The sequence below is a fragment of the Mesocricetus auratus genome, unplaced genomic scaffold (genome assembly GCF_017639785.1).
Source record: "Mesocricetus auratus isolate SY011 unplaced genomic scaffold, BCM_Maur_2.0 contig_2750_pilon_obj, whole genome shotgun sequence".
Taxonomy (NCBI): Eukaryota; Metazoa; Chordata; class Mammalia; order Rodentia; family Cricetidae; genus Mesocricetus; species Mesocricetus auratus.
In genome coordinates this window covers 1-16,063 of record NW_024430697.1, presented here as the reverse complement: position 1 = coordinate 16,063, position 16,063 = coordinate 1, and the positions used below count along the sequence as shown (strand labels likewise).

Here is a 16,063-nt window from a genome sequence, read left to right as displayed (position 1 = left end):
GAGGCACTGTGTGAACACTGAGAATTGTACTATGAGTTTGAGAGATGGAGACCCTCTTCAGAGTTCTATGATGAAAGCACTGTACTGAATAGGTTGAGTGCATACCAGGAAGCCAGCTGTGACAAGATAGAATTTGTATAATACATACTAATTGCACACTTTTTGAACCAGAGGGAAAATCGGTACTTAGTTTACATGAAATACAGAGTATACTTTGGTTGTTGAATCTCAGTGGAGGTATGTATGTGTTGTGTGTGTATCTATATTTTTGATACACTAACACTAAGACAACTAAGAAAACTCACATTTGTTCATATTACCTCTAAAGTGTGTACAGACAAAGGGACACCCAAAACTGGTACAGTTTCAAAATCACTGTAAGTTGAACTGTTCAGAATTCCTATGATCATTGACAGTTTTGTTCACAATCTGGTTGGGTATTTTTAAATGTTTGCAGTAACACATCTGAGTGTTAAACTTGTATTTTAATCTAACTGTATATTATCAAATATGTGCAGTAAACATCTGAACCATGTATTTTAGGCTTACCTTTGAAGTTTCTGACTTACAAGCAACAACTAAACATCAAGAAGAGGAAATTCGAGGATTCCACACAAATCATGTAAGTCCATATTTACAAAGCCTGTTTTGTATTAATTTCTGAAAGAGTGAGATAAGTATTTCCTGATTCTAGCAGTAGTATACAATCACATTTTAGGAGATATTAATATTCTCCCTAGTCACATATTTGGTACATTCATATGTATCTCTTTGTAATTACTAGTTTAAATTTTCTTAGCTTGCAGAAGTTGTTTGAATTTGTAAAATTCATTAATCTTGGAATATGATTTGTTTTTTGAGACAGGGATTATGTAGCCCAGGCTCATACCAAATTCATGCTGTGATTTACTTTACTTACAGACTCTGGGATGAAAACAAAAACAGTAGCTACCATGTCCTATCAGTGTTAAGCGATTAATGGTAAATACTGTGATTATCTACACTCAATAGTTTGTATTTACCATAGTTGGCTGACCCAATTACCCATGGATGGACTCTTAATTTTCATGTGTTTGGCTATTGTTAACAACTGCTGTGTGGAAAACTAATCTCAAATTGAATGTTTGATCCCTGTCAATACATCATCATAATGTATATCTATAACATATAAATATTTGATGAAATTTTGGATTTCAATTTAACGTTAGACTTTCTGTGATATCTTGAGTATAAGTTATCTGAAATATTCAGTTTTCTTAAAGAATAAGTACTAGAGCATTAGAAAAGGACATTTTTCAGAGTAACGTCTTTTCTTCTTGTTGTAAATAGTTCATTGAGTATTTTCCACAATATATTTTGATGATACATGACCCTTCCCCAACTCATCTCATACCTTCCTTCAATTCACCAAACATTCTGCTGCAAGTTTTTTTCCTTCATTATACTCATGATGTAAAATTTGTGCTACACATACATGTTTGGAAGGTGACAACCCAGCAAAGATTCTACCCTTAAAAAACATCATTCATCCTTCTCCCATGGATCACTGCCAACCTCTCCAGGCTATCCGTAGGTATATATAGCCCCTCCCTCTTCTTGGTGGAACTCTGTTGGTCATGAGCCTGCACAAACCTTCTGCATTCTATCTCTTCTGCTGTGAATTCATATAAGTTACTGCACTGCTGTGTCCAGGAAACAATCTTGCATAATCCACTGTCTTGCAGTCTTAACAATCTTTACATCTCCTCTTCCATAATGATCACTGAGTTTTGGGATTAAGAGATTTTGCCAAAGATATATTTAATATCATACATATAATTTTAAAATGTACTTTATGTACTTTTTTCAGAAACAGTCAATTCAAGCATTGACAATGCGATTGAACAATGGGAAAGAAGAAAAGAGCAAACTACTAAAAGAAATCAATAGGTAATGAATTAACTTTTCAAATCTTTCATCCATGACCTAGCACTATTATCCATATATCTTTACTTGCAAGTAAGTGTTCATCACAGAGTCATTGGTTTGGTTTGAGGCCTCTGGTTTCTGCTACACTATCTATATGATAGGCTGTCAGTGGAATCAATCTTTATTGTCCTGCTGATTGTCTGGGTTGTGGAGATCCTGCAGATTGGGGTTTGCAGGACCGGTCCATTCAGTCTTCCCAGATCACAGACAGTGTGGATGCTGGGGTGGGCCAACTCACATGCCTGGTTCTGGCCTGGGCAACTTCAGGGTTGTTCAGCCTGCCAGCTCTCCCTTGTCCTCACCACCATGGTGAGCTCTCCTGTGTTGTCCTGGCAAGTTCACCCCTAGCAGTGACAAACAAGGGGCAGGACTAGTTCTCCTGCTATCAAGTCCTCAGTGTCAGATCTCCAAAACCCACACATCAGCAGCAACTCTACTGTTTTTTCCAGGTGTGGTATAGGGGCCTCTCTCTGGAGTGCTGCAGGTTGATGAGAGACAGGACTATATCTACTGAAGCTGGGGGAATTTATGGGCTCTGAAATGGTTGTTTGAGGCAGAAGGAAGGGCATCTCTCATTTGCCTAAGCTGCCATGTTACAGATGAGTAACTCAGACAGTTCTCCCATGCTCACAGATGGCTGGCTCTGCCAAAAGAATTGGCTATATTGTACTGCCCAGTGGAGGGACAGTACATCCACTGCATAGTGTTTCAGCTGGTGGGGGACAGGGGCAGCTCTCTCACCCTCATGACCTCAGGGCTACCTGTCTTCCATTCCTGCTGTTAGATAACTAATAGGGGCAGTTCTCACCCACCTCTCTTCCAGCAGGATCAGCTCTACTTTGTTGCCCAGGAGAGGGGCAAGGTCTTCCCTCCTGAGTGTTGCAGATGATAGGAGATAGGGAGATAGAGGCTGCTGACTTCAGGATCATTAACCCAATCTCTTCAAACAATGATGGGTGCGACAAAGCATGGCATCTCTCTCATGCCCAACATTTTTACACTTGAATATCATTGTAAATTCTGGTAAAATACAAACAGTAACAACCTCACAGCCTTAAGGGTAATGATTTGTAAAGATTTTCACCACTAAATAAACTATCCCGCTATATTTAACTTCATATAAATGAACATTTCAGAGACTGGATCCAAATTCCTTGAAAGCATGTATTGGTCGCCTCTGGCCAACTCTCAGGAAGAGTATTTAATAACACAAGAAACCTCATGATCACTGTCCTCGATGTCTTCATTTTTATGGACATTTTGGTATCATGAGCTCACAACAGAATATCTCATTAGGCTGATCTTCTGCGCCTTATGTAAACCATTGCTCCAGATTCTATCCTATGCCCATGAATAAGTTCCATATCTAATGAGCCCATGGCCACTGTTAGTAGAGCAGTGATGATGTGGTACCCACTTTCCATGTCAATCACGTTTCCCCAGTGCAGAGACGATATCTGAGAAGTCACCTTGATAGAAAGGTGGTTGTGGTGAAACATCTGAGAGTATTTCTAGTCTATCATGACAGGAAAGATCAGATGACAGTTTTCAGTGTGTGTCACTAGGACAATGGGGCCGCCACTAGTTAATGCTTCTTCTAGCTACATGAGGCATCAGGGACTGTGTGAACACTGAGAATTGTACTATGAGATTGAGAGATGGAGATCTTCTGCAGAGTTCTATGATGAAAGCACTGTACTGAATAGGTTAAGTGCATGCCAGCATGCCAGCCGAGACAAGATAGAATTTGTATAATACATATTAATTGCACACTTTTGAAATCAGAGGGAAAATCTGTACTTAGTTCACCTGACATGCAGAGTTTACTTTGGTTGTTGAAGCTCATTGGAGGTGGGTATGTGTTGTGTTTGATCTTTAAGTTGGATACACAGTAACACTAAGACAACTAAGAAAATGCACATTTGTTCATATTACCTCTAACGTATGTACAGAGAAAGGGCCACCCAAAGACTGGTACAGTTTCAAAATCACTGCAACTCAAACTGTTCAGAATTCCTATGATCATTCACAGTTTTGTTCAGAATCTGGTTGGGTATTTTTAAATGTTTGCAGTAAATACAACTCATTCTTAAACTTGTATTTTAATCTAATTTGATATTATCAAATGTGTGCAGTAAACATCTGAAACATGTATTTTAGGCTTAACCTTGAAATTTTTGACTTGCAAGCAACAAATAAACATCAAGAAGAGGAAATTGAAGAATGCCACACAAATCACGTAAGTCCGTATTTACAAACCCTATTTTGTATTAATTTCTGAAAGAGTGAGATTAAAATTTCCTGATTCTAGCAGTAGTATACAATCACATTTCAGGAGATATTAATATTCTCTCTAGTCACATATTTGATATATCCATCGGTATCTGTTTTTAAATACTAGTTTAAATTGTCTTAGCTTGCAGCAGTTCTGTGAATTCATTACTCTGGGAATATGATTTGATTTGAGACGGACTGTGTAGCCCACGCTCATTCCAAGTTCATGCTGTGATTTACTTTACTTCCAGACTCTGGGATGAAAACAAATACAGTAGCTACCATGTCCTATCAGTGTTAAGCAATTAATGGTAAATACTGTGATTATCTACACTCAATAGTTTGTATTTACCATGGTTGGCTGGCCCAATTACCCATTGGTGGACTCTTAATTTTCATGTCTTTGGCTACTGTTAACAACGCGGGGTAGAAAACTAATCTCAAATTGAATTTTTGATCCCTGCCAATACATCATCATAATGTATGTCTATAACATATAAATATGTTATAGATTTTGGATTTCAATTTAACGTTAGACTTTCTGTGTTATCTTGAGTATTAGTTATCTGAGATATTCAGTTTTCTTAAAGAATAAGTACTAGATCATTAGACAAGGACATTTCTCCGAGTAAAGTCTTTTCTTCTTATTGAGAATAGTTCATTGAGTATTTTCCACAATATATTTTGATGATATATGATGCTTCCCCAGCTCATCTCATACCTGCCTTCAATTCACCAAACATTCTGCTGCACGTTTTATTCCTTCATTACACTCATGATGTAAAATTTATGCTACACCTACATGTTTGGAAGGTAAGAACACAGCAAAGACTCTACCCTTAAAAACATCATTCATTTTTCTCCCATGGATCACTGCCAACCTCTCCAGGCTATGTGTAGTTATTTATAGCCCCTCCCTCTTCATGGGGGTACTCTGTTGGCCATGAACCTGCACAAGCCTTCTGCATGCTATCTCTTCTGCTGTGAATTCATATAAGCTACGGCACTGCTGTGTCCAGGAAACACTCTAGCATAATCCACTGCTTTGAACACTTAACAATCTTTACCTCTACTCTTCCATAATGATCACTGAGTTTTGGGATAAGGAGATTTTGCCAAAGATATATTTAATATTATTCATGTGATTTAAAAATGTACATATATGCAATTTTTTCAGAATAAATCATTTCAAACATTGACACAGCATTTGGAGAATCGGAATGAAAAAATCATTAAACTACGAAAAGAAATAGCTAGGTAAGAAATTCATTTTCAAATCACTCATCCATGTCCAAACTCCTTGATCCTTATATGTTTACTTGCAAGTGTTGATTGCAGAGTCATAGGTCTGGTTTGAGGCCTCTGGTTTCTGCTTCACTATCAATGCTGGGCTGTCAGTGGAATCAATGTTTATTGTCTTGCTGATTTTCTGTGTTGTGGAGATTCTGCAGATTGGGGTCTGCAAGACTGGTCCCTTCAGTTGTCCCAGTAGGTCACAGATGGGTTGGATGATGGGGTGAGCCATTCATATGCCTGGTGCAGGGCCTGTATAGTCCCAGGGTTGGTCAGATTGCCAGGGCTCACTTGTCCTCACCAGCAGGGTGAGCTCTCCTGTGTTGTCCTGGCAATTTGACCCCTTGTAGTGATGAACACAGGGCAGGACTCTTGCTTCTGAGTCCCCAGTGTATCAAATCTCCTACATGCAAATTTGCAAGTACAGTTCTACCATGTTGTCAAGGTGTAGTATATGGGCCTCTCTCTAGAGTGCTGCAGCTGATGAATGGCAGGACCAGCTCTAATGAAGCCTGGGGAATTTATGGGCTGGGAGTATGGGTTGGGGCAGAAGTAAAGGACACCTCTCCTTTGCCAAAGCCGCCATGTTACAGATGAATAATGGGGACAGTCCTCCCATGCTCTCAGATATAGGGCTGGCTCTATCACAAGAACTGGCTTTACTCTACTGCCCAATGGAGTTATAGTATATCCCCTGATTAGTCTATCAACAGGTGGGGGACAGGGGCGGCTCTCCCACGCTTATAACCTTAGGGCTAGCTCTCTTGGATTCATGCTGTTAGAAAAGAAATGGAGGCAGTTCTCCCGACACCTCTGCCAGCAGGATCAGCTCTGTATATCTGCACAGGTGAGGGGCAAGTTCTACTTTCCTGAGTGTTGCAGACGGTGGCAGACAGGGAGAGAGGAAATGCTGCTCTTGTGTCCTTATGCTGTTATGACTTCATGGCCAGTACTCCCACTGTCCTCAAGCATTGATGGGTTGGCAAGGCATTTGATCTCTGGTGCCAAACTTTTTAAAACTTGAATAACTCTGTAAACTCTGGTAAAACCAACAATAACAAAGTTACAGCCTTGAGAGTAATGATTTGCAAAATATTTCCTCCACTAAATCCCTCTATTTTTAATTCCATATCAAAAACATTTGAGAGAATGAATCCAAATTCCTTGAAATAATGTAATGTGGATGCTTCTGGCCAACTGTCAGGAAGAGTATTTAATAACACCGGAAACCTCACGATCACAGCCCTTGATGTCTGCATTTTTATGGACATTCTAGTAACATGAGCTCACAACAGAATGTCTCATTAGGATGATTTTCTTCTGGCCCTTCTGTTTCTGTAGCTCTAGATTCTTTCCTATGCCCATGAATAATTTCCTGAAGTCTAATGAGCCCATGGCCAATTTATTATAGCATTGCTGGTAGGGTACCAACTTCCCATGTCAATCACGTTTCCTCACTGAAGAGATGATATCGGAGAAGTCAGCTTGATAGAGGAAATTTGATTTTGGCTAAACATTTCAGAGCATTTCCAGTCTACAATGTCAGGAAAGGCCAGATGACAGTGTTGTGTGTGTGGCAGCAGGGCCATGGGTAGTGCCTAGTTATTGCTTCTTCTAGGTGCATGAGGCATGAGGCACTGTATGAAAACTGAGATTTTTACTATGAGTTTGGGAGATGGATATCATCTGCAGAGTACTATGATGAAAGCATTGTACTGAATAGATTCAGTGCATACCAGCAAGCAAACTGTGACAAGAAAGAACTTAGACAATTCATACTACTTACACACTTTTGAAGTCAGCGGGAAAATTGGAACTTAGTTCACCTGAAATTCAGGGTTTACTTTGGTTGTTGCAGCTCAGTGGAGATGTGTATGTGATGTATATTTGAATCTGTAAGTTTGACACACACCAAGACAAATAAGAAAGCTCATATATGCTCATGTTACTCGTAAAGCTGGTACAAAGGTTCATGCAAAGACTGTTCAGTTTCAAAATCACTGTATTTCAAAATGTTCAGCATTCCTATGATAATTCACAGTATTGATCAGAATATAATCGTGTGTTTAAAAATGTGTTCAGGAAACACACTCATTCTGAAATAATGTATTTTAGGCTTGAACATGAATATTCTGAGTTACAAGCAACAACAAATTGTCAAGCAGAAGAAAGTAGAAAGTGTCAGAAAAACCATGTAAGTCTATATTTATTAAGCCCATTTTTGAATTAATTTCTGAAAGACTAAGAAGATAATTTTTAGTGATAAGAATATTCACCCTGGTCATATATTTGGTATATTCATGTTGTAACTGTTTGTAAATAATAGTTTCAATTCTCTGAGCATACAGAATTTCTCTGAATATGCAAAATTTATTACTCTGAATATCATAAAAGGTTTTTTGAGATAAGGACTATGTAGCCAAGGCTAGCCTCTGAGAATGTGAATATGTATCCCAGGCAAACTCCAAGTTCATGCTGTGATTGACATCATTTCCAGACTTCTGGGATGAAAACAAAAACATAAGCTACCATGTCCTACTGGCTCTAAGTCATTAATGAAAACTACAGTGATTTTCTACAATCAGTATTTCATATGTACCATCCTTGGCTTAACCATTTGCCTTTTGATGGACTCTTAATTTTCATGTATTTGGGTATTGTAAACAATGCTGTATGAAAAACTAATATCAAATTGAAATTATTATCCCTGCCAATACATAATCATAATGTATATCTACAAGATATACATATACATTTGATGAAAATTTGGGTTTCATTTTACCCTTAGCTTTTCTGTGATACCTTGTGTATTAGTTATCTGTAATATTTAGCTTTCTTAAAGTATACCTATGGGATCATTAGACAAGCACATTTCCCTGAGTACAGTCTTTTTTTCTTATTTTAAATAGTTCGTTGAGAATATTCAACAATACATTTCAATGATATATTACCTTTGCTCAACTCATCTCATACCTGCCTTCAATTCACCAAGCACTGTGCTACATGTTTTATTGCTATCTAAATGCATTATGTCAATTTTAGTATACATACATGTCTGGATGTATAGCATCCAGTGTACAGTAAAGCCCAGCAAAGATTCTACCTGTAAAGAAATCCATTCATCCTTTTCCCATGGATCACTGACAACCTCTCCTGGCTAGGGTTGGGTATATGTAGCCACCTCCCTCTCCTTGCTGGAATTCTGTTGGCCACCAACATGCACAAGTGTACTGCATGCTATCTCACCTGCTGTGCATTCATATAAGCTACTGCCCTGTTGTATCCAGGAAACACTCTTGCATAATCCACTGCCTTGCACTCTTAAAAATCTTTACATCGCATCTTCCATAATGATCACTGAGTTTTGGGAATAAGATATTTTGACAAGGATATAGTTAATATCTTACATATAATTATGAAATGTGCATTATGTATTTTTTTCAGAATAAATTAATTCAAGAATTGAAAATGCGTTTGGAGAATGGGAAACAGGAAAAGAGTAAACTACTAAAGGAAATAGATAGGTAATGAATTAATTTTTCAAATCTTTCAACCATGACCTAGCACTATTATCCATATATCTTTATTTGCAAGTAAGTGTTCATTACAGAGTCATTGGTTTGTTCAAGATCTCTGGTTTATGCTACACTATCGATGCTAGGCTGTCAGTGGAATCACTCTTTATTATCCTGCTGATTGTCTGGGTTGTGGAGATACTGCAGATTGGGGTCTGCAGGACTGGTAGGTTCAGTTTTCCCAGGAGATCACAGTCAGGCTGTATCCTGGGGCAGGCCAACTCACATGCCTGGTTCTGGCCTGGGCACCTTCAGGGTTGTTCCACCTGCCAGATCTCTCTTGTCCTCACCACCAGGGTGAGCTCTCCTGTCTTTTCCTGGCAAGTTCACCCCTAGCGGTGACAAGCAAGGGGCAGGAAAATTTCTCCTTCTATCAAGTCCTCAGTGTCAAGTCTCCCAAAACCACACATCAGTAGCTACTCTACTGTTTTTTTCCAGGAGTGGTATAGGGGCCTCTCTCTGGAGTACTGCGGCTGATGAGAGACAGGACCACCTCTACTGAAGCTGGGGGAATTAATGAGCTCTGGAATGGTTGTTTGATGCAGAAGTAAAGGCATCTCTCATTTGCCTAATCTGCCATGTTACAATTGAGTAATACAGACAGTTCTCCCATGCTAACAGATGGCTGGCTCTGCCAAAACAATTGGCTTTATTATACTGCCCAGTGGAGGGACAGTACATCCACTGCATAGTGTTTCAGCTGGTGGGGGATGGGGCAGCTCTCTCACCATTATGACCTCAGGGCTAGCTGTCTTCCATTCTTGCTGTTAGATAACTAATGGGGGAAGTTCTCACCCACACCTCTGCCACCAGGATCAGCTCTATATCTCTGCCCAGGTGAGGGGCAAGGTCTACTCTCCTGAATGTTGCAGATGGTGGCAGACAGGGAGAGGAACTGCTGCTCTTATGTCCTTATGCTGTTTTGACTTCATGGCCAGTACTCCCACTCTCCTCAAGCATTGTTGGGTTGGCAAGCCATATGATCTCTCCTTCCCAACTTTTTAAAACCTGAATAACTCTGTGAACTCTGCTAAAACCAAAAAGAATAGCAAAGTCACAGCCTTGAGGGTTATGATTTGCAAAATATTTCATCCACTAAATCCCTCTATTTTTAATTCCACATCAATGAACATTTCAGAGAATGGATCCAAATTCCTTGATAGAATATAATGGGGATGCTTCTGGCTAACTCTCAGGAAGAGTATTTAATAACACAAGAAATCTCACGATCACAGCCCTTGATCTAGTATCATGAGCTCACATCAGAATGTCTCATTAGGATGATCTTTTTCTGACCCCTCTGTAAACTGTAGCTCTAGATTCTTTCCTATGCCCATGAATAATTTCCTGAAATCTAATGAGGCAATGGCCAATTTTATTATAACATTGCTGGTAGGGTACCAACTTCCCATGTCAATCATGTTTCCTCACTGAAGAGATGATATCTGAGAAGTCAACTTGATAGAGGAAATTTGATTTTGGCTAAACATTTCAGAGCATTTCCAGTCTACAATGTCAGGAAAGGCCAGATGACAGTGTTGTGTGTGTGGCAGCAGGGCCATGGGTAGTGCCTAGTTATTGCTTCTTCTAGCTGCATGAGGAATGAGGCAATGTATGAAAACTGAGAATTTTACTATGAGTTTGGGAGATGGATATCATCTGCAGAGTACTGTGATGAAATCATTGTACTGAATAGATTCAGTACATACCAGCAAGCAAACTGTGACAAGAGAGAACTTAGATAATTCATACTAGTTGCACACTTTTGAAACCAGCCGGAAAATTCACACTTAGTTCACCTGAAATTCAGGGTTTACTTTGGTTGTTGAAGCTCAGTGGAGGTGTGTATGTGTTGTATGTTTGAATCTGTAAGTTTGACACAAACTAAGACAAATAAGAAAGCTCATATTTGCTCATATTACTTGTAAAGTCGGTACAAAGGGTCACACAAAGACTGTTCAGTTTCAAAATCACTGTGTTTCAAAATGTTCAGCATTCCTATGATCATTCACAGTATTGTTCAGATTATAATTGTGTGTTTAAAAATGTGTTCAGGAAACACACTCATTCTGAAATATGTATTTTAGGCTTGAAGAAGAATATTCTGAGTTACAAGCAACAACAAATTGTCAAGCAGAAGAAAGTAGAAAGTGTCAGAAAAACCAAGTAAGTCCATATTTATTAAGCTCATTTTGTATTACTTTCTGCAAGACTAAGAAGATAATTTTCAGTGATAAGAATATTCTCCCTGGTCATACATTTGGTATATTCATATTGTAAATGTTTGTAAATAGTAGTTTTAATTCTCTGAGCTTACAGAATTTCTCTTAATTTGCAAAATTTATTACTCTGAGATATGAAATAAGGTTTTTTGAGATAAGGACTATGTAGCCAAGGCTAGCCTCTGAGAATGTGAATATGTATCCCAGGCAAACTCCAAATTCATGCTGTGATTGACTTTATTTCCAGACTTCTGGGATGAAAACAAAAACATAAGCTACCATGTCCTACTGGCATTAAGTGATTAATGAAAACAACTGTGATTGTTCTACAATCAGTATTTCATATGTACCATACTCGGCTTAACCATTTGCCACTTGATGGACTCTTAGTTTTCATGTATTTGGCTATTGTAAACAATGCTGTATGAAAATCTAATGTCAAATTGAAATTATCATCCCTGCCAATACATCATCATAATGTGTATCTATAAGATATTCATAAACATTTGAAGAAAATTTGGATTTCATTTTACCCTTAGCCTTTCTGTGATATCATGAGTATTAGTTATCTGTAATATTTAGCTTTATTAAAGATATAAGTACGAGATCATTAGACAAGCACATTTCCCTGAGTACAGTCTTTTTTTCTTATTTTAAATAGTTCATTGAGAATAGAGAACAATATATTTTGATGACATATGACCCTTCTCCAACTCATCTCATACCTGCCTTCAATTCACCAAACACTCAGCTTCATGTTTTATTGCTTTTTAAATGCATTGTGTCAATTTTACTACACATACATGTCTGGATGTGTAGCATCCACTGGACAGTACAACCCAGCAGAGATTCTAACTGTAAAGAAATCCATTCATCCTTTTCCCATGGATCACTGACAACCTCTGCTGGCTAGGGTTGGGTATATGTAGCCACCTCCCCCTCCTTGCTGGAACTCTGTTGGCCATGAGGCTGGACAAGTCTTCTGCATGCTATCTCGCCTGCTGTGAATTCATATAAGCTACTGCACTGCTGTGTCCAGGAAACACTCTTGAATAATCCACTGCCTTGTACTCTTAACAATTTTTACGTCTCGTCTTCCATAATGATCACTGAGTTTTGGGATTAAGAGATTTTGACAAAGATATACTTAATATCATACATATGATTTAAAATGTACATTATGTATTTTTTCAGAATAAATTAATTCAAGAATTGAAAATGCATTTGGAGAATGGGAAAGAGGAAAAGCGTAAACTACTAAAGGAAATAGATAGGTAATGAATTAATTTTTCAAATCTTTCAACCATGACCTAGCACTATTATCCATATATCTTTACTTGCAAGTAAGTGTTCATCCCAGAGTCACTGGTTTGGCTCGAGGCCTCTGGTTTCTGCTACACTATTGATGGTAGACTATCAATGGAATCAACCTTTATTATCCTGCTGATTCTCTGGATTGTGGAGATCCTGCAGATTGGGGTCTGCAGGACTGGTCCATTCAGTTTTCCCAAGAGATCACAGATCTGGTAGATGCTGGGGAGGACCAAGTCATATGCCTGGTTCTGGCCTGGGCAACTTCAGGGTTTTTCAGCCTGCCAGCTCTCCCTTGTCCTCACCACCATGGTGTGCTCTCCTGTGTTGTCCTGCCAAGTTCACCCCTAGCAGTGACAAGCATGGGCAGGACTAGTTCTCCTGCTATCAAGTCCTCATTGTCAGATCTCCCAAAACCACACATCAGCAGCAACTCTATTGTTTTTTTCTAGTTGTGGTATAGGGGCCTCTCTCTGGAATGCTGCGGCTGATAAGAGACAGGACCATATCTACTGAAGCTGGGGGAATTTTTGGGCTCTGGAATGATTGAGGCAGAAGTAAAGGCATCTCTCATTTGCCTAAGCTGCCATGTTACAGATGAGTAATGGAGACAGTTCTCCCATGCTCACAGATGGCTGGCTCTGCCAAAAGAATTGGCTTTATTGTACTGCCTAGTGGAGGTACAGTACACCCACTGCATAGTGTTTCAGCAGGTGGGGGATGGGGCAGCTCTCTCACCCTCATGACCTCAGGGCTAGCTGTCTTCCATTCTTGCTGTTAGATAACTAATGGGGGCAGTTCTCACCCACACCTCTGCCAGCAGGATCAGCTCTATATTTCTGCCCAGTTGAGGGGCAAGGTCTATCCTCCTGAGTGTTGCAGATGATAGGAGATAGGGAGATAGGGGCTGCTGACTTCAGGGCCATTAACTAATCTCCTCAAACAATGATGAGTGGGGCAAAGTGTGGGATCTCTCTCATGCCCAACATTTTTACACTTGAATATCATTGTAAATTCTGGTAAAATACAATCAATAACAAGGTCACAACCTTAAGAGTAATGATTTGTAAAGATATCCATCACTAAATAAACTATCTCACTATTTTTAACTTCATATCAATGAACATTTTAGAGACTGGATCCAAATTCCTTGTTAGAATTTAATGCGGACGCTTCTGGCAAACTCCGGGGAAGAGAATTTAATAGCACTAGAAACCTCATGACCACAGCCGTGGATGTCTTCATATTTATGGACATTCTGGTATCATGAGCTCACATCAGAATGTCTCATTAGGCTGATCTTCTGTGCCTTATGTAAACCATAACTCCAGATTCTATCCTATGCCCATGAATAAGTTCCATAGTCTAATGAGCCCATGACCACTGTTATTAGAGCAGTGATGATGTGGTACCCACTTCCCATGTCAATCACATTTCCCCACTGCAGAGATGATATCTGAGAAGTCAGCTTGATAGACAGGTGATTGTGGTGAAACATCTCAGAGCATTTCTAGTCTATCATGACAGGAAAGTCCAGATGACAGTGTTCTGTGTGTGTCAGCAGGACAACAATGGGGCCGCCGCTATTTAAGGCTTCTTCTAGCTACATGAGGCATGAGGCACTGTGTGAACACTGAGAATTGTACTATGAGTTTGGGAGTTGGAGATCATCTGCAGAGTTCTATGATGAAAGCACTATACTGACCAGGTTGAGTGCATACCAGGAAGCCAGCCGTGACAAGATAGAATTTGTATAATACATACTAATTGCACACTTTTGTAACCAGAGGGAAAATCTATACTTAGTTTACCTGAAATGCAGAGTTTACTTTGGTTGTTGACGCTCAGTGGAGGTGTGTATGTGTTCTGTTTGATTCTATAAGTTTGATACACAGTAACCCTAAGACAACTAAGAAAACTCACATTTGTTCATATTACCTCTAAAGTTTGTACAGATGAAGGGCCACCCAAAGACGGGTACAGTTTCAAAATCACTGTAAGTCGAACTGTTCAGAATTCCAATGATCATTCACAGATTTGTTCAGACTCAGGTTGGGTATTTTGAAATGTTTGCAGTAAACACAACTCATTCACAAACTTGTATTTTAATCTAATTGGATATTATGAAATGTATGCAGTAAACACCTGAAACATGTCTTTTAGGCTTAATCTTGAAATTTCTGACTTACGAACAACAACAAAACATGAAGAAGAGGAAATGGAAGAATTCCACACAACTCACGTAAGTCCATATTTACAAAGCCTATTTTGTACTAATTTCTGAAATAGTGAGATGAATATTTCCTGATTCTAGCAGTAGTATACAATCACATTTTAGGAGATATTAATATTCTCCCTAGTCATATATTTGATATATACATACGTATGTTTTTATATACTAGTTTAAATTGTCTTAGCTTGTAGAAGTTCTTTGAATTTGTAAAATTCATTACTCTGGGAATATGATTTGTTTTTTGAGACAGGGACTATGTACCCCAGGATTATACCAAATTCATGCTCTGATTTACTTTTCTTCCAGACTCTGGGATGAAAACAAAAACAGTAGCTACCATGTCCTATCAGTGTTAAGTGATTAATGATAAATACTGTGATTATCTACACTCAATAGTTCGTATTTACCATAGTTGCTTTACCCAATTACCCTCTGATGGACTTTTAATTTTCATGTGTTTGGCTGCTGTTAACAATGCTGTGTGGGAAACTAATCTGAAATTGAATTTTTCATTGCTGCCAATACATCATCATAATGTATATGTTTAAGATACAAATATTTGATGAAATTCTGGATTTAAATTTAATGTTAGACTTTCTGTGATATCTTGAGTATTAGTTATCTGAAATATTCAGTTTTCTTAAAGAATAAGTACTAGATCATCAGACAAGGACATTTCTCCGAGTAAAGTCTTTTCTTCTTATTGGGAATAGTTCATTGAGTATTTTCCACAATATATTTTGATGATATAAGACCCTTCCCCAGCTCATCTCATACCTGCCTTCAATTCACCAAACATTCTGCTGCATGTTTTATTCCTTCATTATACTCATGATGTAAAATTTGTTCTACACATACATGTTTGGAAGGTAAGAACCCAGCGAAGATTCTACCGTTAAAAAATACCATTCATCCTTCTCCCATGGATCACTGGCAATCTATCAAGGCTGTGTGTAGTTACTTACAGCCCCTCCCTCTTCATGGTGGAACTCTGTTGGCCATGGACCTGCACAAGTCTTCTGCATGCTATCTCTTCTGCTGTGAATTCATATAAGCTACGGCACTGCTGTGTCCAGGAAACACTCTTGCATAATCCACTGCCTTGCACACTTAACAATCTTTACCTCTCCTCTTCCATAATGATCACTGAGTTTTGATATAAGGAGATTGTGCCAAAGATATATTTA

General features: G+C 38.8%; 1 protein-coding gene across 2 annotated transcripts; it reads left to right on the top strand.

The window, feature by feature from the left end:
• Nucleotides 1-517: 517 nt before the first annotated feature.
• Nucleotides 518-16,034, top strand: LOC121138090 (myosin heavy chain, non-muscle-like). 2 transcript variants are annotated; one of them, XM_040740906.1, is made up of 9 exons: nt 518-622; nt 1,850-1,929; nt 4,129-4,207; nt 5,420-5,499; nt 7,651-7,729; nt 8,980-9,059; nt 11,198-11,276; nt 12,527-12,606; nt 14,807-16,034. In XM_040740906.1, the coding sequence occupies exons 1-9, from the start codon at nt 533-535 to the stop codon at nt 14,925-14,927; spliced, it is 768 nt and encodes a 255-aa protein (XP_040596840.1). In that variant the 5' UTR covers nt 518-532; the 3' UTR covers nt 14,928-16,034. The 2 variants fall into 2 exon arrangements, with proteins under 2 accessions (XP_040596840.1, XP_040596841.1); XM_040740907.1 differs by lacking the exon at nt 12,527-12,606 and having other exon boundaries at nt 14,807-14,885.
• Nucleotides 16,035-16,063: the final 29 nt, after the last annotated feature.

Bases quoted from the DNA above. Each gene is read 5' to 3' on its own strand.
- LOC121138090 (XM_040740906.1), top strand. From the start codon at position 533: ATGTATTTTAGGCTTACCTTTGAAGTTTCTGACTTACAAGCAACAACT. The intron at 623-1,849 runs GTAAGTCCATAT...TACTTTTTTCAG, and splicing joins GAGGATTCCACACAAATCAT to AAACAGTCAATTCAAGCATT. The intron at 4,208-5,419 runs GTAAGTCCGTAT...CAATTTTTTCAG, and splicing joins AAGAATGCCACACAAATCAC to AATAAATCATTTCAAACATT.